The sequence below is a fragment of the Ptychodera flava genome, chromosome 22 (assembly GCF_041260155.1).
Source record: "Ptychodera flava strain L36383 chromosome 22, AS_Pfla_20210202, whole genome shotgun sequence".
NCBI classification, from domain to species: Eukaryota; Metazoa; Hemichordata; class Enteropneusta; family Ptychoderidae; genus Ptychodera; species Ptychodera flava.
In genome coordinates, this window is record NC_091949.1 from 13705283 (window position 1) to 13730426 (window position 25144).

Here is a 25144-nt window from a genome sequence, read left to right on the forward strand (position 1 = left end):
TTTGCAGGCAAATATTAGTCACTATACATCAAAATTACCCTGAACCAATAAAATTGTACAACAAGCGAATTTCTGCTCTCCATGTTCAAGTGAACAACTTTACTATAAATGTTGACAAAAATTTTACTCAGAAGCTGTCTAAAATTCATAAATACCTGATGGGATGAAGAGCAGGTTGCCAAAGACAATAGTGTTGAAAATCTGTATGTACACATACCCATGTAATGTCAATGTAAAATTGATTTTTCCAGTAAATGTTCAACTTCTGAGATGATTTGCACATTGCAAAGTCTCCATGGTAACAACAGGGTAAAACAGAAAATACGACCTGCCTAATAGAAATTTCACAGTGAATACTCCTCACATGGCAATGAAGGCTTGTTAATGAGCAAGTATGAGAAATCTGCCTGCAATTGACATTTATGCTATAGCATGGAGTATTTTTGCTCTACCGTTCAAATAGAGTTGTTATGCTTTACAGGACATGCCGACTGTCCTGTGACACATTTTTTACCTGCTTTGATGCCAAAACTAGACTAGACTTAGGTAGACTGAGTCGAATACCTATTTCAAGGTGTCCTCAGCATTGTTTGGCACAACAGCTACAAACATTTTCGGACTTTGAAATACAGCAGTTCAGACACATTTGTTGCAAATATAAAGATTGAGTGCAGCTATTCAGATACAAAAATGAGGTGGTTTTGAGTGACCAAAATTGGAACTGATGTAATTTCTTTTTCAACCTGAAAATCTGATGCAATACATTTCAAACTAATAAGTCTGAACTAAAATACTGATACAGATGGTAGGTACTCATTGAAGCTTTAAGCGCTTTCATTTCATTGCGGCTTTCGGTGCAAAAAGTAGAAAAAACCCACCCTGCAGTAAATTTAAAGTGGACGTTCTGTACTTTGAGAGGACTGGCATGCACAAAAAATGAAGTGTCTGCCCCAGGTCATAAACATGCCGCAACTTGAGCCAAAATGGAGCTCCCCTAATGCTGCTTAGAGAAGAAACGACAAGCTGTAAATGACTGCCTGCATTTCATTTGCTTTGATTGGTTGGGAAAAATTTGAGATAGATCTAGTTGTGGAGTGAAACAATTTGCTGCATGTTGCTGGTAATGAGAAGTTGATCGGTTCCAGTTGGTTTCTTTCCCTTTTACTATTTCCTCAGGGTACAAGCAAGCAAAAGCACAGCTCAAGCAAATGCATTCCCCTCACAAATCACAGAATATTAACCTGCCTGCATGTAAACAAAACCTTCAAGAACAAATATATAGTACGTGCGGCATGATGCAAGGACAATAACGAACACCTTCACTTCATGTTCTCACAAAAGCAAAAGCACTGCCATTTCAAGACTAGATATTCAGGATAGTGGCATGCTGCTTGCCCAGATTTGACTACAGTGTTTACCTTGAAATCACTTGGAACCAGGTAACATCTGTGTGTTGACACAGACTAAGTAAACCAATGTTCCTTTATGCCAAGGTAAATATTATAATTCAAACCATTCTACACTGTAATGCCGACAGTGGACAAATTGCCACAGCCAAAATTCCAATTTTCTGAACAAAATCAATACTTCTTTGAAGAAAATGATTCATGTTCTCAAGTAAACTGCAGGTTCTGTGAAATACACAAGAATTATCATTCTTGGTTCAACAGTTCAAAAATAAAACTGAGAAAAACAGACGCACAGTGGAGCATTTGGCTTTATACACAGCCTGCTACAACACAGAGAAAGAAATTGTGATCAAATGGACAATGTGAAAGTTTGGAAGAGGAAATTGCTGATCATCAGCAGCCTTGTAATCATGAAAACAACATGGCTCTTGTATAGATGGGGAATTCTGTACCGATCCCCATTTAATCCCACATTGTCTTTCCTTGAACTGCACAAAATCTTCAATGTGCTGACAGCTAGTCTTATTCAGTTTTCCATAGAACACCTCCATATGATGCACAGCACTTTCTACTTTGAAACTGCGGGTTTTTTAACACACTTTTTTTATTATTGTCCTTTGTGTTAATTTTCATATCTGCCCGCACCAGCTGTTCATCAGGTTGAGTAAACCACTGGCAAACAGTTTCCTGTTAATCAGCCAATGCTTTTGCCTGTCAACGTCCGGTCTGAAACTATTCCTGTATTGTCTCATACAGCCCCTGAAACAATGTCTCTTGCCACAGTGATGTTTCTTCTTCACAGGGCGACACATTCCTACTCAAAATAGGGGATTTCATAAGATATATATACTAAGCTATACTTGCTCTGTGTATAACATTGCATATCAGCCATCACTCTCAGATTGGCGATATCACCACTTCTTGAGAGAGGATCTTAACAGGCAGTGTTGATAGCTGCAACCAAGCGATTTACTGTAAGTTGCTCATACGTTGTATTTGCAAACCCTGTGTGAAACCAGCCCTCATACAAGGTCAAAGAACATGATATAAAATGGCCCCTAGTAGTAATTAAAACAATACAATCATGATTTAGGATGCTTTAAGTTGGCAGATGAGAAGCACAATTCAAACAGTTCTTTGCTTCAAGTCAGAACATTCATTGTTCAAAATATAATCAAGTTACATGAAATGTACTTTGGCAGCTGTGATACAACAATTCAACAATTTCTAAAATAACGCTACTAAATACAATGCATAGGAACTGGTCAGGAAGGACATATTACCATGTCTGGTTTCGCTGATAACCTTCTGTTGTAGCCAGAAACGACGAGGTCAAATCTCATGAAGGTAAACAAACTGTGCAAAATGGCAGTGAGCTAATAATCATATAAAGCCACTGCCAAAATGACACTTTCAGATATATTGTTCTGAGTACAAAGCCTATGAGAACTCATAGCAGTTTGACCCCTATGTCAAGTCCTTTTTCCTGTTACAATTGCACTCAAAAGCAATGCATACCAGGAAACTGAATTACATTATTGTAAAGCTCGTGATATCTAAATCATGATTATGCAGTCTCCAAAATTTTAATCCTATACACAATGACTGTTAGTAGTCAATAGTTTCCCATTTTGGACTGACCTAAACAGCTGTACAACAGTATTTGGGATCATTATGGAGTCCAAGGTCAAATATTGTAATATTCAAATAATGTCATATTTATTTAAACCAAGTTATGTATGGCATAAATTTATAATACACTTTATGTCTGGCAATGTAAGAGCAAGACTCTTTCCCTCATTTATCTGATGATATCATGTAAGAATCTTCAAAACTAGATACATCTAGAAAATGTTCATTGTCATGTGTATTGCACATTTCAAGCTGCATTAGTCATAATTTAGTTTGTCCTTACAGTACTGTATATGTTTATTTTGGACAGCTGTATAAATTATCATAAGTTATCATTGACACCTTTTTCTGCATAACCTGTTCACTGGGTGGACAGAGTACAATAGAAATGTATTGCAAGTTTTCTTTCTGTCATGTCAGTACAATGTTACAGGGTTATGATGATTCATAGGGATTAATAGCATGACTTACAGAGCCACAATAACCATGAAACAGCCCTCACCTCTCATTTCCTAATCAGTGCCATGGTGCATTGTTCAGAATGTTGCAATGGCAATCAAAGTACCAAATAAAATGGAATAAACAATGTCTACATAAATTAGAGAAAGCCTCTCTGGTTTTGCTACTGTGCACTTACGCCCAGGTAATAAATTACTTGATAGTGAGCACTTGTTTAATTTAATTTCCATTCTTTGTTAAGTACAGGTTGTACAGTCTTGCATTTGAGCTACAACAATACACCTTGACTGCTGATCATAGGTCTGTTCCAGAGTGTAACATGCAGCCTTCATTTTAAATGACACATAATTTCATATCAGCTTCCAGCTTCAATACAAATTGAAAAGCACTTAGCTTAGCATTACGTTGACATACTCAATTCTGGATACAATAATTAGTGAACGACGAGGAAAAGATGTCTCTGCAGTGCATTTACACTAACAATTCACAACTAATGGGACTTTCAGTATACCTGACACAAACCTGACTGAAGTGGTTTAGTGATAGTGACATTAAAATTACTTCACTGACTCATGACTTTTAGTTTCATTCCGAGTCAATTGGAACTAGCTGTATGAATCAACTCGACTACCCATGAAAACAGTATTTACATTATAATGATGTCAGCTGAGAGGCAGTTAAATTACACCTGAAAATCAGTTTGGGAAACCACGTCAGGAAATTCAATATGAGAGCAGACAAGGACAATATTATTGATTAATGAGAAAGTCATTTTCACTTACCGACTTGGGGAAGACAAGATTGATTGAAAGAGTACTGGCATTCTGACAAGCAATCATGATTTTACAATGCACAAAACCATAATGGAATTAATTTGTGATAACTCAATATGTTCTGTGTACCATTCCATTTCCACTAGCTGGGATTTATAGCGTGCAACACTTCCTACCTCTTGCCATACTATACATACATGATACGCTGGTGTATCTGGTTTCATCAATTAAAAAAATTCAGTACTATTTCATATAGCGAAAACGGAAAGCCATAATGACCTCAGAAGCTTTTACTATCTTGTCAAAGCATGCACATTATTATTTATTGTACAATAATCAGATGTGCTAGACATGTCTCAGGCCATTCAGTTGTGATTCGACTTGTAACAGTTGAAAATGTTGCATAACACTATATAATGGATTGCAGCATACCTGCAATATTCCCTAATAAAACATGTAACAGACAACATATATTTATACAAACATGACATAACGTGTATGATATACTCCCTCCTCAAACTTCACTGTAAACTTTCAAACATGCGAGCTGCTCGCTCTAGTGGTACAATGTGGATTTCTTCCATAGTTCATGTGCAATTAGCGAGACGGTGATAACATTGAATAATGAGAATCTTCACGCCGCCTACCAACTGCAATTCAGTGTCACTCACAAGATATATGCTATCGCGTTACACTAGATGGACGGCTGAAACATACTTTCTCTCATCAGCGGGCATGAATGTCATGCCATCATGAAATGGAGGGAATATTCAAAAGTAGCACAGAAACGCCTCCCGCATGAGCCGCACAATCGTTTGAACGATTCTACACAACGTGGTTAGAAGCAAAGCGAAATGCACATTCGAATTGGAACTTTACCATTGTACTATGCTGATATTTGCTCAGTTGACTGTAAGCATTTCAGACATTCAAATCTTTTCGAAAGCAAGAGAACAATAACGAGGGGTTAGGCTTTTAAAATCTTATGCTAATGCACTGTTTAACCTGAAACCACGATATAGCAAAACGTTTCGATGAAAATTCAACAAGCCTAGAGCAATATGCAGAATCTTTTCTCTTTCGAGGACATGCTGTTGCGTCGTAGGTGGTTTGTAAAGTGTCCAAAAATTAAATCGGCCAGGGTAGGGTCTGGTTAAAGTCTTGCTTGGAGCACTGCGACGCGAGGTAGACCCGCACAAGTTGAGTTGACTCGCTGTGATTATTTTAACAGGAGTGTAAAGTACACACAGATGTTCATCTACCGGTAACGTAGTCAACGTACGCTCGACAGATATCTGGTCAAAAATCCTTCGTTGCTGCGGGTGAAATACGTGCGGTTCGCGCTGCGCCATTCCGGAGCGCATGGGTTATGGGCGTGAGTTAATCACTGCAGTTAAGAACGGGTGTTAACTCCGGGGAATTGCTACTAAACAACAGACTAAGGATCGGTCCTGCCCAAAAATCGATAGGTACAAATGTACTGCACTGAAATAAAATGGGCTACCATTCAATGCAACTCCTTCATTCATTCGACAGAGAAAAATATGGACGAAATAAATTAACGGCAGTTTACCGGTGGGCAAAACACGTAAAAAAATCAAATTCTGAGAGAAAACATATCAGTAAGACAAAAGACAGGGAACAAGAAGGCTAAATACCCGTCATCGTCTTGATTTTTCGACGCGTTTATCCGCTCACCGGGAGCACACTCGATAACCCCGTCCGCCGTCATACTCATAGTGGCAGTCTGTGTTAGTGTTACTTGATGTTCACCAGCCTGTAGTTGTTCACCGTTGAGCATGGGATTTCCGTCATTTTTGATAGCAAGAATGGCTTCTGGTGGCGGATGGAGGAAAGTTTGGGTACTATTTTGTGTACTATTGAAACTCAGCGCGAGTTCAGCCTCCGCCATTTTTGTCACTCACTGTAAAATCATTTCCACGCCACGCCAGTTCATTTACATCTAATTTACATACAAATATACAGTCAATACAATCACGTGGGTGAACACAAACCAAAACAACGCAAAATACTCAATTTGGAAATAGGTTTTCCGACACTTTGGGCAAGATTTTTGGCCTAAAATGCGTCACTTAATGCAAAATTATAACAAATATTGAAAAAAACCACGAAACCGAAACGACAGACCTTATTTTCCGGTGATTTCGCGGTTATCCTGTCAAACTGAATACGATTGGTTTATTTGCAACATGTGACCTTTACCAACATATTTTTTCGAGACGTCGAGACGACATTATCGGCAGAACAGCCGAGTAGGATGTGCGCCACCGCGATGGACTTACATAAAAACAAAGTAAATTGCTGGTAGTGCCCTAAAAACTAAACAAATCTGAAAGAATAAATTTTATAGGTTTGGAGAGAACGGTCATTTACATGTAAGTAATACCAACCTTTACACAATCGAATGACAAATACTGCGTTTATACTCTGTATATTAGAATATGCATGCCACGTAGTTCGATTCTGAAATTCAGTCTGTAATATGCGCAATTCTTTTGCACAGCTAAGTTTTTATAGTTATACGGTTACTGTTCGTTTCCCTATTAGTTCCTTACAAATGTTTACAGTAAAAACACTGTCCTCCATGGATTTGCCTGGCCTGGACTCAATTGAAGTGCACTTACTTAACTTTTGTTTTATAAGGGACCAATGAAGTTACGTCTTTCTGCGGCAGAAGCGCTGGGCGATAATTTGTTCCGTGTTTTTCACTGCGTTTTTCATCGTTGACATTCCAATCTTTCACTTTCATATTTTGGTGAATGAATTCTTCACTCAAACAGTGTAAAATTTCGTTGTCTTATGATGCACTAGATATGCACAACATAGACGGCGCGCGATTAACTTTTGCGAGATCTTATTTGACCTGTACAGGTTACATTAGTATGCAAAAATCAACATTTTGTCAGAAATAATTGAAGGATCTTCGTGTACAAAAAGATGAGTATGGTCCTTCACAACTATCATATCTTGAGAGCTAAGACGCAGTGCAAGCCCAAGCACTGAAACATAAAATGTTGTCAACTTATAAATTTCGGATACAGAGTCGATGCGGTACAGCAAATGTCGCGTGCGCGATGCCAAAAATTAAGATTACAAAGTCTAATCATAATGTCCGCCCGATAAATCATGTAGCTTCGCCGAATGACAGAAAATGTCGAGAAGAAGCAGAGAATTTGGTCTTATATTAGTTTAGCGACCTGTAATATGATAATCTGTTGTGAAATTTTGATTTTCTTTATGATGACGTACAGTCGCGCCACCCCTGTGTTGACGCAGTGAAACAGTAAACACCGATAATATTTGAATTGTGCCACAATGTCCTACGATATATATATATATTTACGAAATAATTATATGTGTACATACCTAACTTCATGGGCGTGCGTCGTGTATTCCATCATCGTGTGAATAAATATCGTCCTAAGGGATGAATGGAACGGTAAACAATGTAAACGTCAACAAGTCGATAGAGTTGTGTAGATGTAGTTTGCTATTATTTTGTAAACTGCCGCCGAATTCACGAACGCACGTGCTCGACGAAATCTCGCTGAAGTTTCAACGAGACTGGAATTTGCGCAGGCGCAGACACTAGTTTAACCTTGTCGCTAAGCAACAAGCCTTAAACAGTCGGTCCCTACACCGAGGTTGAAAACAGCTACAGGGTCCACGTTCGACTGATCGGAGAGAGCTAACAGGTACATTTTGTCTCCAATATTTCTCTGTATTTTCTTTTTCAGATATCTTTCAATCACTCCCGTGTCACTGAATACAAGAGTTACGCGAAAATTCCTTCCAATGCAATGTAAATTTTGTACTTCTTCGTCCCAAGAATATTTAAAGGTGATCTTTCCATGGCAGCCATGTTTACATTTCCGTTACGTTGCTCAGTGATATCCTATGTGAAGATCTCTATTAAATGAATATTTGTCGGTCATCTATTACTGTACCAGTTCATCGGACGATTTAATAGTGGTCAACTCCTTCTATCAGACAAAAATTCAGGCAGAATCATGCTTTCCCGTCCATATAAACACGCAGCTAACTTCCCTTTTAAGTTGTATAACTGGAGGCGGCCCGGGGAATTCTCCACGATAACTTTTTTACTTGTGACTTTGGCCTTGGTAAATGTTTTTAACATTAGGACAAGCGCTTTTAATTCATGGTTATTTTCAAACTATCGCGAGTTCATTCTCAAGGTCCGAAAAAGTCAGTATGAAAATGAGTTATTAGTACTTTTGTTGTGGTTTGAACGGACAGTTTTGTCGGTGCCAAGCCCATTTGTTGACATGTTTTTTTCCGATCATATTGGAATCAGACTGAAATCAATACATAGCTCTGAAAAAATTACCTGAAAGGTTTAGGATCTCCAATTTCATGAATTTACGCAGTCCTTACATCCAATAATATTACATAAATTTATTTGTCTTTGCTCACAGACCTGTAAATGATTTCAAAAACCAACCCTGCCCCCCTTTCAAATCAGGCAGTGTACTGAGTTACTGCTGCTTCTACAAATGCTCTACCACAAATAATAATTATCATTGATATTTTACATTCAGTTTATTTCAGATCACAGGCAAGATTCAAACTCGTGTTTATAATATCAAATTCTGTGAAAATTTAGACCATAGTAACACAGTAACACCTGTTGGATTGAAGCAAAATTCAGAAAATGGAAAGTTGTTCTCACTTAACATTCTATGGCATTTTCTTTCTGAAATCTGAAATGTTTGATTGTAGTTGAACTGATCCTTTCAAAGTCCTTACATATATCACAGTCTGAGATATTTTGTATGATTTTTTCTTCATGAACTTTAGTGGAAAAAGTGAAAACTTGCACTGCTGTGAGGTTGTCTACTGCTATCACTCTGTACAGAGTTCACCATGCCTGAGAGGTCCATTGCCGGGTTAGAGGACCAGATCCGAACTCAAATCCTCTCCAAACGAGTTCGAGTGACAGAGTTCTTCAAAGACTTTGACAGACTGAGATCTGGCTACATCACAGGTGAGTGGCATTGACATCCTCAGTGATAGTTCATATTGGTGTTGACATTTCAGACATTTAACCCCTTCACCACAATGGTTTGGCCCCAAACCCTTGTTAGCATTTGTGAGTATGGATCTGTTTACAGGGAATTGGGGCGAACAGGTTAGGTCTTGAAAGGGCATATTATTGGATCTGTAGCAAAAAAGCCTTGTCAGTGATAATTCAAAAATAGACTGTCGAGTTTATTCTGAAAAGGTCAGTATTTCTGAAAAAACATTTTCAAGTGTTGAACATTTTGAAATTGATACAATGAGTCATTTAACACAGGGACATCTTAAAATTTTTTTTTGCTGACATTTTTATGTACCTTTTCAAATAAAATGCAAGTTAATCTATAAATTTGCAGAAAATAGTAGTATTTTTTTCATATTTTTTTGCTCATCATGAATTTAACACAGTGATGGATCATTCACAAAAGAACATCTTCAAATATTTTATCACCATTTATTTTCCTTCCTTTTATGAAAACTACAAATAATATTTTTTGTTTTCAAAATATACTCATCACAATGAAAAGTAAAATTTTCTAAATCATACACTGAATGCATAGGAAGGTATATGATTTTATTCCATTCAATGTAAAATTCATAATATTTGCAACAATAACACAGATACATCCATCATGGATGGCAAAAATTAAACTATGCCAGAGCCAAAACAATAATTATACTACTACAGCTAGGGTTTTAGTACTGTAGTCCTGTTTATTCCTCAACAATTAATATTGACAGACAAAGCACTGAAATATTTCTTCTTCAGTCCAATGTGATCACAACTTTGTACAAAAAACTTTGTGGCATTAACAATATGATAAACCCTGCCCTGTTTGTTTACTTGAATGTAATTGTTATATGGTGAGACATATACATGTAAAAGGCAAATAAGTTGAATTTTCAATGATATGATGATAGAGATATATTATTATTTAATTTTATGCATATTAGGCTGTGATAATGTTCACAAAGTAACATTTGAATTCCCATTTTATCTTGAACATATGCCGATTAAAGTATAACTAATTATTACATACAACAACAACAGCTATCATGAAATATGAAAATTAAGGACTCAGATTCGCGAGACCACATACAAGCTGTGGGTTCATAACCAGTGGCAGTTCAAAGGATTGAGTAGTTTCAGCTCTTTAAATCAAATTTAGGTGAATTTTTGTCATTTACAATGATAATGAGTTATCACAAGTTACCATGAGTTAATGAGTTATAAATTTTGTAATTAAAGGTTCAATAAACAAGTCTTTGCCCAAAAATCATCAAATAGCACTAATCTGTAATGTCTTATGTTGCTATTTACAGATTCTCAATTCAAGCGTGTTTTGGATCAGAATTTTGGAATCAAGCTATCTCCAGCCGATTCAGAAGCCATATCTCTCAAGTACGATGATAAAAATAATGGAATGATAAATTACAGAGCTTTCTCTGATGTCATTGAATGCTGTAAGTGTTGTTGTAAATGTCATAGTTGAAAACAAAGTGACTTTTTGGTGCAATTTCACTGAGGAAAGTGACATGTCTTCTACATTTCAGTTGAATATTACGTCTCTTACTGTCACATCAGTGTCAATGATTTGAGATATCCCATTAACACATCATCCATCCCTATGAGCTAATAAGTGGCAACCATTTACAAATTCCAGATTGTAAAATTTACAATTTTGTGAATTCACTGTGACAGACAGCAAAGTGTTATTCACAAGTGAACAAAAAAGTTATTTAGATCGAAAATTTTTACTGATGTGGAACTAATGAACTGATTTTATTGATTGAAATCAACATCATGAAATAAATGAGTGCTGGCAAACATTGATACAATCTATTTCATGGGTCCTAGTATGGTGATATTGGTGTGACATAGGATATGTATACTTTACTAGCACCCAGTATGAACTAATTATGGAATTATGAAAAAAATCACAGAGGAAATTAGATTACTTTATTTGCACTTTTCTGGGAAAATGAATTTTAATAGTTGGAAGACTTAATTGGAAAACTGCATATACAATGAATTATCAGATCACTGTCGTTGATTCAATGAAAGCAATTCAATGAAACCAACTAGGCTGTCCATTTCACAAGATTGCAACAATTAAATGTGAAAGAATTGGAAGGTCAAAGCGGGAGCCAGGTTTCTGATTGGAAAGATATGGCGATAAATTACACTATTTTATGATGTTAGGAAATGTATGAAAAATCTAAGATGGATTGTTTTGATAAATGATGAAAATCTTTGCCCCTGTCTCATCAAGCCATACCATAATTCCACATTCTCTTAAGCAGCTTTCATTTCAGTAAATATTTGACACAAAATCTGAAGATGTAATCCTTGCAAGGGTAAAGATTAAGTCTATCATCTATTACAAAATTTGGATGGTGAATAACGGCCTTTAAATGATAAAAATCAAACAAAGACAAACTTCAGATTACTTGTGATAAACAATATTATAAATTTATTTATTTATTTGTTTATTTATTGATCTTTCTATCTATCCTCCAACAGCATTTGAGCCGAATGACTTGAAGAATGATCCCAGCATGAGAACAGTGGCGCCAAGCGAATAGTAAGTTTCTAGTGTTGCACAAACTCACCTGTCCTTGTTTGTTGAAAAGCCAATTTTGTTCATTGGATGACATACAAGATGGCTAACAGCTCATCTTAAACTGATATGATTTCGTTTCATTTAATGTCAAATCTACAAACTAAGTCCCTTAACCTTCCAAATATCAAAATAATATGCAATAATTTTCTCAGTGCAATGGATTTAAGCCTTTGTTCTTACAGTTTCATATATCTACTTATGTTCTAATGACAATTATGAATTAAACATTGAATACATATTGAATTAGGTTATGACGTAAACAATCCTGGAAAGCACTCAATGTAAATTAATCATACTTGAAACTATATTTCATCTGATTGATTAGTTTGTCCACAGATAAGTGCATTCTATTATTATGACTTTTAAATTGGAATTTCTGATCAAAGCTAACAGAAAATGAGAGTGATGAAGGTCAACTGGGCAAGTGAAAATTGTCAGATATCAGAACAAGATGGCACACTATGCTATTGTTAGTATGATCGACAAACAGAATCTACTTTCAGATCGCCAGTTCATACAATAATTTTTATAATCCTCTCAGCCTTGGTACACACCGCTCCCAACGTCCTCTGAGCGCTGGATTCCAAACTCAGTGCAGGGATATTCTACAAAGAATTGCTCCATTTTATAAATATCACGGAATAAATGTGAGAACATGCTACGAAGATTTTGACAGACATCATAATGGATTGGTCACCGAAAGCCAGGTGAGATTGAATATTTTTTTTTTCTTTTTAGATTTTTGAATTATTTTCACCAAAACTTTCTGTATCAATGCAAACAGGGGATGAAAAACACACAGTCACCTTTCAATTGAAGCAGGGTCATGCTGTCCAATAGCCTTTGTCTTGATGTCTTTATTTCATATACATTCAATTTACAAAATATGGGAGCCAGCTGTTGCCGACTAAAATTTCTAAAAAAAGCTATTGAAAAAAAAAAGAACTAACGATGAGTCCTTGATCCGTGCTGCTGCGGGTAACAGGCTGGGATCTCAGGATAGCTGGCTTCAGCTGTCTCTTTCAGTAGAGTAAAAAGCCTTCTCGTAAATAACATTTTTCTGTATTTGAGAACAGACAAGAGTTACAGTAACAAGACGAGAGAATCTTGTAATGGGAAATTCAATCAATGTCCAGCTGATGCTTTGTGTTCAGTGTTCTACTTTCAGAGATTTAATCATTGCCGTCATCTTTATGTACTTTACAATTTGATTTCTCAAATCCAATTCATCAATCTTGTTTACACACTGAAATTCAATTTTTGTCAAATTCCATACATCAAATTCACTTCTTCTATAATTCCTTTGACATACTGTTAAAGTACTCAACTCCCTTGTATACATTCTGGAAGAAGGATAGTTTTTTAAATCTTTTATGAAGGATGCTACATTCAAAACATTTGACTTTCTTTTTGAATATTTACCCACCATTTTCAAAGAAATCAACAACTCAATCAATAATTTTCTTTATATTGAGATGCACTATCATGGAAATTTCAGGTTTATCATTTCGATTTGAAATTTGTCATGAAAATCACCAACAAATCCGATACACACATTGAATTTTCAGTAAGAAAGAGATTCATAAAATGTTCAGAAAGTTCCTAATTTCCTTCTATTTTTTCCCCACTTCCAGTTCTACCGGAGTTTTCCTGGTCCACCGGATGTGACGGATGATGAAATGCATGTGCTGGCGTTGAAGTACCTGGATCCGTCGAAGGCCAGCCTCTGTAATTACCTCAACTTTCACAATGATGTGGAGGCCATCAAAGAGACACTTCAAGAAATCTTGGAATATCCTCCCAGTCCTCCAAAGAGTGGATACAATATCCCTGCTAAAGTAAGCACATAAATTTGATTCATCTTTTCAGACTATGTCAAGTTTATGGTCAAGAGAGGTCTGTACGCTGGTGTTTTCATTGACATGGTCAGGTTTTTTCAGTCAAGTACAATTCAAATTACAATGGATTACTCGCAAACTAAGTGGTGATGGGTTCAACGTTTGTAAAACACTTACAAGATGTCAACTCACTCTAGAATCATGGACAAGTGCCATTATTACGTGACAAGCAACCCCAGATACTCTGTTTCATCAAGGTTTGCAAGACACCTTTGCAAACACATAATCATTGTCAAAATGATTTTTGATAAGCAATTGTATAGTATCAGTATGGATCATCAATTCAGATAGTACATGCCTTAAAAACTTCCAAACTTTTTGTTCAAAGTTACCGCAAGGGAACTTCATTTTCAAAATGAAGAATGAAAATTAGGGGTCACCAAGTTTGGTAGCCAAGAAACAAATTACCTTTTATCAACAGACATTCCAACTTCAAAATGGCTGCTATCCCTGTGATCATGGAGAAAATTAAGCTTTTGATTTTCTTAAAATTAAGATGATTAAAACATTCTTTACTTCACAAGCTTCAAAATGAGCCAACATACGCAGTAGATGATAAAACTATTGTAAAAATTTGAGTTTGAACATCTGTCCCTGAGACGCAAGGTAACTGGATTTTACTCGCAAGTTCAGCTTTAAATTAGTGTGATATATTTTTCTGTAAACTATCACATAAACATATCCATATTGCATAAAATAGATCACTGATGTATAAACAAACTTGGAATTCATATTCTTGTTACCGAAGGATTCATAGTTTGTTCATTTTTTAAAGGAAATGCTTTAAAAAATTTCAAGTATCTGCAGATCCTTGGATGAATAAATGTAAGAGATCTGATAATGTAAGGCACTGGTGTAAATAAGCTCTATTGATGAAGAACTGCGATGAAATGTCTTCTCTTATGCCACCTGTAGAAATTCATCCAATCCAACAGGTGGTTGTCCACTGTCCTCTGTTCTGAAAGGATTTCAAACAATCTATTACTTCATTCCTACCCACAGACTGCACCTCCACGCTCTCTTGAAGATGTCTTCGACAAGATACGGGTCGCCGTCTACAAGAACGGTATCCGCACCACCGAGTTTTTTCGGGATCACGACAAACTGCGCAGCTACATCATAACCGAGAACCAGTTCATCTGCGGCTTGTCATTGGCTGTCGGCAAGGAGGCACAGTTGTCGCGCAGTGACATCCAAAAAGTGGTGGATTTCTATAAAACTCCAGACGGCAGAGTGCGATACAAGGAGTTCTGTGACATGATGGAAAATGGTAAGTTTATACAAACCTAAATATACACCACTTTCTCTGTTTTATGATGCTGTAAAAACATCAATTTTCCAACAGTAATTTTGATTTTTATACTCATCAATCAGTATATCTACTAAATAACATCAAGTCACTATATCAGCTAACAGAAGGGTCTATCATTCTGCTGACAAATCAGGATATTTACATCTGAACAAAACTGCTTTTATTGTTAAATACTAGTATGAATTCTCTACTGTGGCAATTTTGCTTTGATTTTATAGATTTTCATGCTTTTGAAAAGTGCTTGTAAATATGATTGTTGTTGAAGGCAGGAGGAAAAGTTAAGTCATTTTTTGGTGACAAGATTTGAAAAAAAAATTAGATCCTAATGGTCTATTATTGTCCCTGTACAGCTTTTAATGAGCCTAACCTGGAAAAGAAACCAACCACAGAGGTGAAGAGGCCACCACTGGGGGCGCTGTCCAGGTACCTGAATCCCCTGACAGATGCAGAGGAGGCCAGAGTTGCTGAGGTGCTGCTGGAATTGTCGGAAACTGTGAAGAAAAGGCGTCTGATGATGTATGCATACTTCAAAGATTATGACAGGGTAAGGCACACAATTTTACAACACTGAAACTTGTGAGAGATGAAACAAGGATGCTGTTTTGGCTTAGTGAACTCAACAAATTTCTGTTGTTGTCATGAAGTAGGAGGCAAATGGCACCAGATTACGAAAAACTCCTTTAGGCCAAGAAAAATACAAAGTCTGTTTCTCATCTTCACGCGGGTCAATTCGACCCGCCACGTCAACCTTTCTTTTTCTGCTCATGAGGAAATAAAAAGAAAAAAAACTGCAAAAATACGCGACGATAGTGCATAACTCAGTGCTGTATAAAACAGAACTGTAAGCAAAATAACTGACACTAACATTCCATTCAGAACTGTACACATACGTCACTGTTATATTAAGCTGTCAAAACTGTGCATTGCTGCACTAAAAGTCAAACCGCAGATCTGTTGCTTTACAAATTTACTACAGCAACACTGCTGTGTATTCCTATGTTGTTTGTCATGTTTTTTGAGAGTTCTTGTTGGCTGAAGAATAAAAAATTGAGCGGAAAAAAAACTGCGTCATCGCATCATTTTTACAATATGTCTAGGACGAGAAACAAACTTTTATTTTTCTTGGCCTTAGATATGGGTCAGTATATTATCCGAGGTGCAAAATGTCACATTCTATTTCTGCAAAGATGATATAAAGGGAATAATTTCTAAACATGTTGAAAAATGTACTTTTTAATTGATTTTACAGAGCAAAGCATACACCAGGAACATCACATTTGCTCAGTTTGGCCGTATCTTGCATTTCTTGAGTCTCAATGTCCAGTCAGAGGATTTCAAGCTGCTGTGTCGTAAATTTGAAGACCCAGAGCGTCGTGGTGACGTCAACTACCCAGCCTTTGTCCAGGCAGTAGATAGGGGTGAGTACTTTTTTGATGCCATTAAAATTGTCTGATGTTTTCAGCTACCGTGAAACTTTCACCAGTTTTTGAAATTTCATTAAGGCAGTTTGCCCCTCGAAAGTGAAAGACTTAAACTTTTGCTCAAACTGTCCTCAAGGAATCTTTCAACAATTCTCTTTCAAAATCAAGAATAAAAATAGCGGATCACCGTGCAAACTTTGATACTAGAGACATAAGTTATCCAATATTTACCGATATTTGAAATTCTAAGTGGCCGACACCCCTGTGTTAACTCTATGGAGAATATTAAAATTTTGATTTTCGGGAAAGTAAGACTCTAAAAAGTTTTCTTACACGAAGAGCTTTAAAATGAACCCCAACAAGTGGTAGATCAGAAAAGAATTGGAAAAGTTTGAGAGTCCAAATATCTGTCCCCAAGGCTCATTCTACCTTAAATTATATTCATGAGGAAAGGGAACCTGACTGTAGCCATGGTGATATGCTTTGAACATATCAAGAGGTCACAGCATACTTTCTAATAATGCAATCAATGGCTTGATGAGCAGCAAAAGACGAGAACACCATCAGCTGACACTAACTTCGATCAGTGCTATGAGCTTTTGTTGTATCCTTAGATTTACCTTCAAGCTTTGTTGACATGAACAATTTTTCATCGTTATTTTTCGTTAAGTCTTACCAAAAGAATGTAAACTTCTCCAAGCTACATTATCAACAGCATCAGTTTATCCCTCATTGTATTCCTGTCACATGTGATTGGCTAGCAAGAGACATATTTATGAAATTTTGAAAAGTCAATGAACTCTGTTTTCGTCATCCTTCCAGAGTTCATCGGCTTCACTATTGAGTCCGAGGAGGCCAAAGCGGCGGAAGGAACGGAGGCACCACAGAAAAAAGTTGTTGACCTGAGTAAAGTCAACTTTGAGGAAGTCTTGGGAAGAATTAGACACCATGCCCTGGTGAATAGGATAAGGGTGAGTGTACATCGTGTATAATAAATTATCTTCAGAAATCGATAGGACCAGAGAGTCCTGGCAAATTGAGAAAACCTATTTGGCAAGAAAATTAGTACACACCTGCATAAAATGACAATTATCCTTTATCATGCCAGTTCCTTGTATTGCGGTTGATAAATGTTATATTTTATGCGTATGATACTATTGTACATGTAACATAGGCTTGTTCAGGCAATTGAAAATATGAGGTCCATCTGAGAATACTATAGAGCGCCCTCAACGGTATAAGCAACACCATTTCAATGTCTAGTCACAGGAGGTCACCAAAAGATATTGTATTCGGTGTTAAATTGCAGTCTGCATTTGATCTGCCTTTGATATACATTGTCGGTCAATCTTTCTGCAGGTTAATGAATATTTCCAGGATTTTGACCCACTTCGCAATGGCTCCATATCCGAGACCCGTTTCCGCATCGGGCTGACAGCGATGGGGCTGAGTGCCGTGGGTCAAATCAATCTGTCAGATGCCGAGTTCATGGCGCTTGTTGTCCACTACGCTGATCTGAAACACCCAGGAAACGTTCTCTGGCCAAACTTCAAAGTAGACGTTGAAACAGGTGAGTGGAGCCTAAAAGAGGTCAGGGGTCATGGGTGCATTTTAATGAAATAGAATTTTCCTGGTTGGTTTTTATAAGCCTGGTTTAGATCATTGTGAAGGCCTTTTACCTCTACAGTCATCATTTCAAAGTCACTTTAAATGTTTTCTTGAAAATTGAAATCAGTATATTGCAAGATATGACAGAAGCAAACTAAAAATGTTACAGTCATATAGGATTCTGATCATATCATTTTTTTTTTAAGTTCTTTCAAACAGAATTAAAAACTACAGTATTATACCTTGAGGGAAATATTAGTTGAATTCCACTCATTACTGCTCTCTTGGTGAATATTCAAAAATGTGTGAAAATTATAACTGTAATTTTTCTGTTACAGTTTTCACTCAAGTAGAACCTAATTTAGAGAAGACACCAACAGCTTCAGTGCCAGCACAGGAAAGTTTCCTGATGTCAAAACCTGGCACTGTAATCTGGAGCAATGCTTCCCCAGAAAGCACCATGATAGTTGATGCCGTTATGGACAGAATGAGGCAACGGGCGGTGCAACGGCGTGTGCTCGCCAAACCGTGCTTCCAGGATTTTGACCGTCACAATCGGGGCCACGTGACGAATTCACAGTTCAGACAGTGTCTCACGTATCTCAGTTTGAATGCCTCGGAGGAGGAGATGGCAGCACTGGAGCTGAAATTCTCCGACGATGCCGGATTCAATTACCTGCGGTTCCTGGAAGAACTGCAACCCTCTGCCGTCCCTGAAATGAAATACCAGCAGAGATTGGAAGAACTGAAGGCGGTTAACAGCCGAGTGTTTTCATTAGAGAAGAACGCATGTGCAGATCTCGAAGGCGTTCTCACAAAAATAAAATCAAAGGTACAGTAACACCGTTTGCTCAAGAGAAAATGAAAAGTAAATTTGAAAAGCAATGAACAAATCATTGTCAAACTTCTAGTATGACAACTTTAATCTGATTGAAAACAAAAGGATTTTCAGCAAGAATGGATTTGCTTAGAAAGTTTGGATGAACTTATTTTTTTCTTCAATGCTAACGTCCAGTATATATCATGCATGCACAGAGATGGAAGTGAAAATTACCATGCTATTAAAATTCATTTTATGTCTGCACAGCTTAAGCTCTATTATAAATAGAAATAGCACCTGCTTTTGTTTTCAGTCAAATTTTAAAAAATGGCTGTAGTAATTCTTCAAAACTTCATTTACCTTCCATGAACAAACTGTGTATTGACTTACTTTTTATCTGTCTGAAGTTATATTTTAAGGACAATATTGACCCTTTCAGATTGTTCAAATGCTCACTATTTTACGTTGATTTACAGGTGATGAAAGAGAGGATTCGTATTTTGGAATTCTTACGTGACTATGATAAGCTCCGAACTGGTCGCATGAAGATAGAGACGTTCTGCCGCGCTCTAGATCCTGCCAACCTTGGCTTGAAAGCTTCTGAAGTCGCAATATTAGTACAAGCGTAAGTTGAATTCATGTTAAATTTACATCATTGAATCCATTGCAGTGGATCTATCTTTAATCATCTGTTTTATTAGTAGGCTATGAATAATCGAAATTTAATGTTCTGTCACGGTCCCTCCACAAGGGAGGGACTGTGGTTCTGTTCAGCTTACGTTGCCAATGGTTGGCAAACATAAACGTAAGCAAATGAACTCATTAAGCAAATTTTCTCCATACCTGCCTGGCAGTCCAGTGCAGCGTAAGTTACATTCCTGTACTGTTGTGTCAACATGTTATATCTGCGTCCCAGCATCAGCTGACACCGGGATGACTTAGCTGATAAAAGTGAAAAGCCCCATGTTGTATTAATTCTCACTATCATGGTCACTGTCACAGGCAGCCACAACGCAGTGCAATACCGCTCATCAAATCATTAATCAGAAACCATCTGAAAATTGTAATTGTAAGATAATCAACATTGTATGCTGAGAAATCAATTTACAGTAGGCAGCTACATTAATCTCTTGTTCAAACTTTCAAGAGGGATAGTTGAGTAACTGAAAGATAAGCAAATTGGTGTGTTTAGACTCTGCAGGGACCACACATATAAATAAGCATTCACAGTGCAAAGGTCAAATTACTCCAATTTAGCAGTATCTGAAATATCACACATGGCTGCTAAACCGTATATTTATTTTGTTGGAAAAAAATGTTGTGATTTCTGATAGCACAAGCTATTATTATTTTTATAATTTTCAGTCAACACACCAGATTGAAATGTATTATTAAAAGTGGTTACAATTGTAGTTTGAAAATCTGTCTCCTTGTCATAGTCCACTCCAGCCGTCATCATCTACATGGTTTGTCATATTCCTGTTCTTTGAATAATAAAATTGTACCTCTATGCAGAGTAGGTGGGGTCACAAGGCTCTATTCTTTAGATTGAACAACTTTCTCATCTAAACTAAGTAAAACTATTCTCTTCATGGACTAATTTTCTGATATGATTTTTTTTCTTCGACAGATACCAATCTCCAACGGATCCAGCGTACGTGGAGTACTTGCAATTCAATGATGAAATTGAGAGTATATTCACCGTCAAGAACCTTGAGAAAGCTCCACTGCTGACTCCCCAGCAGTACCGTGTCCCTGTTGAAGTGGAGCAAAACGGTCTCACTGATGGCGATCGTATGATCTACAACAGTACAATGGATAGACTAGCAGACAAGGTAAGCATCAGAGGTGGTTGTGTCAGAGTACCTTTTTTACTGAGATACTTTTAGAATCCAAAAGAAACGAGAATCGAGAGTAACACAGTAATATTGGAAATTCCATTTCAAATTTTTTCAATATCTGTAGTATTTTTTCAACTTGATACCTACAATATTTTGAGACAATCGTGTGATTACTGACGTTATGTTTTCAATTCTCCATTTCTCATGTGGTTCTTATTTGTTCTGACAAAAGTGTCATATAAACATTGGTTTTTGCCGTATTTACATTTCACATACTTGGGCTGAACCCTATACAGGGCATCCCAGCAACCGGGTGTTATGTAATTATATATAAATCAAGATATCAACCACGCATGATTGGAGGTATTTTTGATTGAAAATCAGCAGGTGTCATGTGTAATGTTGAATGACTATCAAACAAACAAGCGAAACAAAAAAATAATCATTCTTAAAAATGCAGCATACAGTTTTAAGCCCAGATGTTCATTTTTAACAGAAAGATGTTAGTCAAGTTTAACCACTGCAAGTATGTCATGATATAGACCACTGTGAAAAATTCCTGAAAATGTCCCGCCAGGTCATGGCAATCTTAGTGTTTGTTTTCTCAGATTGATTGATAAATAGCTAGGCAAGCTGAATTAATCTGTCCTGACTTACTGTCAAAGGCTAATCAACTTCAACAGAAAGGCACACATTTGATAGAGAAGCATAGACTATAACGTTATGTCAACGATTTCACTTAAGTCTATGTACCAAGGATGGTCGTATTATATACACAATTACTATCACAAGCCTGACCATCACGTAATGTACTATAAAGGGTTTAAAAATGAAATCAAAAGAGGTGTCACTTTCCAGAAATATTTGATCTTTAGAAATTTCAGATCATTACATTAAATGTTTTACAGTCCATGCAAAAATGTGGGTTTTCCCAGTGTCTTTGTAAATCACAGATTTCTTTCGTAGAATGCTCACGTCTGTTTCATTCTGTTCCATTTCTAGGTTCGCATGAGGCGCATGCAACTATTCCCGCTGTTTGAGGATTACGACAGAGTGCACAATGGCACAGTCTCCAGGTCACAATTCCGCCGTGTGCTCAGTGAACTTGAACTCGGCTCCCTAGTCAACGAGAGAGAATTCCAAATATTATACGAGAGGTTTGAGGTGAAGATTGGAGACAAGAATGATGTGAACTACATTGCATTTTGCGATGCCATTAATGAACTGGCAAAGTTTGAATGGAGAAAGCCTTAAAAAAAATTCAATCATCAATTAACCCTGAACTGACACAAATCAATGCCCCGTCCATTCTTTGTATCGTACCACCAAAATTTCAATATTTACACAGTCATTTTGGCAAAAGTTGATGTGGCAAGACAATATTCTTTGTGCTAACTTTACAGTGAAACCAGGTTTGATCAAATCCATCCATTACAGAAATATTTTTCTGTTTCATGTGACTTTATACCATACATCTACTTTGTACTTTACGTAAGCATACTGTTAGTCCTGCTGAACTAGTCCTGCTATTTTTAGTCATTTGTATGCAACGTACATGGGTCAAAGTTCAAAGGTTAAATTATTCTCCTGACCAGTGAACATCTCTGAACGTTAGGATGTAAAAAATTAATTGAATAAATCGCAGTTTTGAATATATTATCAATTACTCTAAATTGCATTGTACATATTTTACCAAATTACCTTGTTGTCATGGCAATGTGTATTTAAACTCACTTGTTAAATAAAATAGTGTTTTTGAAATATGATGTTGGTCCTAGTTCATATTTTATTTTGACAGAGTTGATCTTCTTTGGTACACTGTTGATCCAATGACTTGTAAAAAGGTGCAGGGATAAAACGTACATTGAATGCTTTATCAAACATAGTCCAAGTCAAGAGAAAACTCTATTGTCTATGATCAAATACTAATCTATCAGTAAAATAAAAAGATTTTGTTACCTTTCTTCATCACAATTATTGGGCCCAATCACATCATTATCTGAGGTAAAGTTGGTCTCAATACAGGGAAAGAGGGCTGAAAGGTTTAGAACAAAACACATTTGAAGTTTCAATCATGTCATGTTGCATCTGTTATTATGAAAAGTATCAGAGGCAAGAGTTGGGTCTGTCTAAATCTGTTTTGTGTATTTTACTCTGAGAAGAGTTCTGTATTAGTAAAACTATTGCTACTCAAATGCTTTTAAAAATTTCAAAACTTTCAGATATAAGGCTCTCAGTGACAGTAGACAAAAACACAAGAATTCAAGTGCCAGTAGAAACTGTCCAGAGGATGTGGTCTTAATAAAGACATAATTTTTGTTCCATTCTCAAAATTTGACATTTTCTAAATAGTATGAATAATTTTCCTATTTTTCAATACTTTTTATAGTCAATCTTCATCAGTATGATGGAAAAAAAAACTTACAGAATTTTGCTCTTCATTTTTTTTTTTTTTTTTTTTTTGAAAAAGATAAATTTATTTCAACATAGTCACAAATAAAACAAATCTACATAACTGTGAATGCGTTAAAATTACAATGCGTCTTGTGTGAAAAAACAAATAATTAGCTGTTTGATTACAAAGATCATCATATGAATGCATTCAGGATGCATTCTCTCCTTCCAGTCTTACAAGGCTTGAAAACTTTGTGATAAAATCCTCAATTTTGCTCTTCATATCCCCCACCCTTTTTTACAACCGCCCTCTACGCCCGCCATGGGGAAAGTCAATCCCAGAATGTTCCTTTAGTCTTTATTGCACACGATAACTGACTAATATACGCACTAGTGACACAATATCATTAGGCACACGCCTTGCAAATCATAATAAGTGCAGGCTGTTGGCTGTTTCATATTAAAAACTGGTGAAACCTTGCTACATATATTGATGTTACAAATGTATCAGTAATACGATATATTTAACAGTTTCATGTCAGTTAATTGCTGATTTGCATTTTAAGTAGATTTTAGCAGAAGCTATATGAAGGCAACACCAAAATTGATGAAATTTGGGATAAATGTATCTCTTTGTATCGTATGGGTAAACTGAATGACAGTGCACTTTTATGCGAAATAACTGGCAAATTTACATATTCAACAAACTTTTCAAATTTTACTTTTCATCTTAAATGGCTGCATCCAATTTTATGATTTTTGCCAGAGCGCACGAGGTGCACTGGTTTTGTAAAATAAACAGTCTCAAATATACAAGACTTTAGTATGACTTATTTTCTTATTTATTACTTTCCATCTCTTACGAGGGGAGTCATCTGGAAAGAACGAAAGCAAAGTGGTGAATGAAATCTCACAGGGACAACGATCGTATGAGGGTTGTTTTAGTGTTACCACCGTTTTCTGACGTCTCCTTGCCAGTAGAACACCAGAGATGAACCAGAGCATAGGCTTGTGGTTGATTAACAAAGGACTTTATTTCTCCGAAAAGTCTTCTTGCATAAGGGCTCGTTGGTGACAAAAGGCTAAATTTCCAAAACAACCATTCGATTGTGCTTTCATTGCAATTCAACATGATTATACAGTTAAATTATGACAAAACATATGGGCTGGAAATTTACATTACAAATTACAAAGTTATTAACTGAACATTTGATACGATCTGGTATGCTGGTAAAATATCATTATTTGCATTGTTCTTCAGACAGATTAAGACAGATTAAATCTCAGGTGACAGCTGACCGGAAAAACGACATCTTTGTGAGTCTTTTTAAAATCAGCGTTAAACTGTCGAGGATGACTACAGGTGGGTTTACACGTGTATTTTTTTAAACCTGAGGGAATCTGATTAGTCGTTCTGTAAATATTCCTTATCAGCGATCTAAGCGATCTCACGTTTACACGTCATATACAAGGTATGAATTTAGTTCGGGTCAAGCGCCCTCAGCGATATCTGGGCTAGAGAACAATCGCTTGCTTGCAATGGCGGACCCACACATCATGTAGCTGCTGTCTACGCTCTTTTTGTGTTCTGTCAACCAATTGAGACGCCTTCGGCGAAGAAATTTATACTAGGAGAGAATATTGTTGGCCTCGCCCCGTCTGATGTCATTATCTATTTCATGTTAAGATGAAACACCTAGACAGACACCTACAATACAGACTCTTATACGGAAAATTGAGACAATCAAAGTTCCGGCCAATGCAACACTAGTAACACTGGATTTCCATGAACACGAATACACCACATTATGAGGCAATTGAATCAGTTGGCAGAGCATTAAATCAGGAAAGATCATCAAACAATTACATAATCAAGTAACCAACAACGAAATACA

The 25144-nt window shown here is 36.6% G+C and overlaps 2 protein-coding genes across 10 annotated transcripts in view; one reads left to right on the forward strand and one right to left on the reverse strand.

The window, feature by feature from the left end:
- The window catches only part of LOC139122734 (heterogeneous nuclear ribonucleoprotein D-like), a 95900-nt gene extending 88093 nt beyond the window's left edge, over positions 1-7807 (reverse strand). For 6 of the 9 annotated variants that reach the window (XR_011549527.1, XR_011549525.1, XM_070688409.1 and 3 more), the window contains exon 1: positions 5932-6222. Coding sequence is in view for 4 of the 9 variants with exons in the window: in XM_070688409.1 (XP_070544510.1) it covers positions 5932-6185 (254 nt within the window). In the remaining 5 variants the exon portion in view is untranslated. Of the gene's footprint in view, positions 1-5931; positions 6234-7660 lie in introns of those variants that run through there. The other 3 variants (XR_011549528.1, XR_011549524.1, XR_011549526.1) reach the window with 3 other exon arrangements.
- A 71-nt stretch (positions 7808-7878) lies between these two features.
- On the forward strand, positions 7879-22618 carry LOC139122732 (uncharacterized). Its single transcript, XM_070688403.1, has 15 exons — positions 7879-7989; positions 9113-9299; positions 10655-10795; positions 11856-11916; positions 12497-12662; positions 13590-13793; positions 14856-15123; positions 15516-15709; positions 16415-16583; positions 17409-17557; positions 17946-18156; positions 18533-19026; positions 19491-19639; positions 20645-20849; positions 21858-22618. The coding sequence occupies exons 2-15, from the start codon at positions 9179-9181 to the stop codon at positions 22107-22109; spliced, it is 2784 nt and encodes a 927-aa protein (XP_070544504.1). The 5' UTR covers positions 7879-7989; positions 9113-9178; the 3' UTR covers positions 22110-22618.
- The last annotated feature ends 2526 nt before the right edge of the window (positions 22619-25144 follow it).

What these genes read in the sequence shown, in the direction of transcription:
- LOC139122732 (XM_070688403.1), top strand. Translation starts at nt 9,179, where the DNA reads ATGCCTGAGAGGTCCATTGCCGGGTTAGAGGACCAGATCCGAACTCAA. An exon ending in TCACAAAAATAAAATCAAAG is followed by an intron (nt 19,027 to 19,490) that starts GTACAGTAACAC and finishes GTTGATTTACAG; the next exon opens with GTGATGAAAGAGAGGATTCG. An exon ending in GTCGCAATATTAGTACAAGC is followed by an intron (nt 19,640 to 20,644) that starts GTAAGTTGAATT and finishes TTTCTTCGACAG; the next exon opens with ATACCAATCTCCAACGGATC.